Source organism: Phalaenopsis equestris, unplaced genomic scaffold (genome assembly GCF_001263595.1).
Source record: "Phalaenopsis equestris unplaced genomic scaffold, ASM126359v1 Scaffold197193, whole genome shotgun sequence".
NCBI classification, from domain to species: domain Eukaryota; kingdom Viridiplantae; phylum Streptophyta; class Magnoliopsida; order Asparagales; family Orchidaceae; genus Phalaenopsis; species Phalaenopsis equestris.
Window position 1 is genome coordinate 1 of NW_018217142.1, and position 1,893 is coordinate 1,893.

General features: G+C 46.8%; 1 protein-coding gene across 1 annotated transcript; it reads right to left on the reverse strand.

Moving 5' to 3' along the window:
* Nucleotides 1-63: 63 nt before the first annotated feature.
* On the reverse strand, nucleotides 64-1,417 carry LOC110035303 (thiamine phosphate phosphatase-like protein). The gene is made up of 4 exons (XM_020739537.1): nucleotides 1,195-1,417; nucleotides 994-1,115; nucleotides 723-924; nucleotides 64-634 (listed from the first exon to the last, which is right to left on the reverse strand). Exons 1-4 carry the CDS (start codon nucleotides 1,330-1,332, stop codon nucleotides 275-277), a joined length of 822 nt encoding a protein of 273 aa, XP_020595196.1. The 5' UTR covers nucleotides 1,333-1,417; the 3' UTR covers nucleotides 64-274.
* Nucleotides 1,418-1,893: the final 476 nt, after the last annotated feature.

A 1,893-nucleotide genomic window follows, 5' to 3' on the forward strand; every position in this document is an offset into this window, starting at 1 on the left:
AAAAAAAAAAAGGAAATTCATATTTTTATTAATTAAAATCAGTATTTCATTGAACAAAACTACTCTTTCCTACATATAAATTTAAGCACAAAGTCATTATTGAAATACACCTTCTGTGGTTGGACAATCATCACATATAACTCAACAATTGTAATACACCACTAATACAATTATTATCATAGATAAATTAGTGAAGCATGAATTCAAACCGGTCCTTTTGACCGCTTTAAAATTTCCTTTCACCTTTCAACAAACATAAAATGACCAACCGGATCTACAGAAGAACAGGCAAGACCTTGGGGAGGGGCTCAGGGGACTTCCCCGGCATGGACACCATTTTACAGTCACCTGATAGAAGCTGTGCGGTCGCGCTGCCATTGCTGTCTAAGAATTCCGAGAACCTGATGAGATGAAGAAGAACCCTCTCCAGCTCCTCACCATTACTCCATTCATGCACCTCAGCCTTGAGCAGACCGGGATCGCTCTGGATCAGATCCCATAGAGGATAGTTCTTCCTCGGCATCACGAAATCACTTTCGCCGAGCCGCAGAGATGGGCAGTAGTCGCCTTTGCCATCGCCTAAGTAGATGATCTTCTTCTTCCCCTCGGCGCGAATCCGCTCCATGATTTTGCTCTGCAAGATGCGGCCAAAGCTGGCGACTTTATAATCGAGGATATGAATTAGGAAGGAATTGACATTGATGGGGGATGTATGAGTTTACCTTGCACATATTTGGGGGGCAAAGGGGGCATCCATGGGAGGAGCTGGTGAAATCATGGTAGGGAGAGATTCGGAGTCGGCCTTCAGCGTCGACGTAGCTGGGGTTTGTGTTGATCTCGGTGAAGCATCCGACAAGCCCGTGGTGTTTGAGGATCGTCTCAATGTAGAAAACATTGGCGTCGCTCACGATCCTCAGATCGCATCTGAAAATACCCTAGAGATTAATTGGAGAAAAAGAAGGGATTGGGGGGAGAAGATGGGAGGCGAGGTACCCTAGCGCGTGAGCGAATTTGATGGCGGAAGCCACGTGGCGGTCAAGTGGCGCCCTTTTGAGAACCTCGGCGAAGTCATCGATTGTCTTGCCCTGTGCGTGCAGCTCCATCATGATGCGGTCCTGAAACAGGGGAGAAGAATTGGCACATTGGGCGAATTAAAAAAAGAGAAATTTTGAATCGAATATGAGGAGGGAAAACCATGAGGGTGTTCCAGGGCATGGTGGGAAGGAGGGATTCGAAGAGCGGCGTAGCGCCGAGCTCGTCGATGAGCCAGTTATCGCTGTCGCAGTCGATGATCGTCTTGTCAAAGTCGAAGATTATCACTGCTGCGGCCATCTTCGTCGCCGGATGAGAAAGAGGAGGAAAATGTTGAGAATTTGGTGAATGGTTTGGCTGCGCGGCTGCTCTTTATAGCGTGAGATTGTGGAGAGAGAATTGGAATATTCGAGTATATGAAGAAGGGAGGTTAGAAGATGCTGAGAGAGAGACGGGAAAAATTGAATTAGATTCTGCAGCGGGAACGGTTCGGAGGTGGAGAATGGCTTCTCTGCGTGTAGCGGATGCGTGCCGCATTGTTTGGGTGGTGCGGCTGCAGGGGAGGCTACATGCACGGGGAGGCTGCTGGAAGAGGGGTACGGAGGGATATTCGGATCGGATCTTTCCCCTGCCGCCCGCCACGCGGGTTTTAACGCTTGCAGACGTCTGACGTGGTGAAACTGGTGCATGGAACGATCAAATTTTGGGATAATTATATTGTTAACAAAATTGTTACTATATCATGAATAATAATTTATAGATACATCTATTAATGTAATTGCTCTCTCTCTCTCTCTACATATATACTATACATCAAAAATATGTCCACACAAATCTCAGGAAAATCCAATAGGCCTCGCT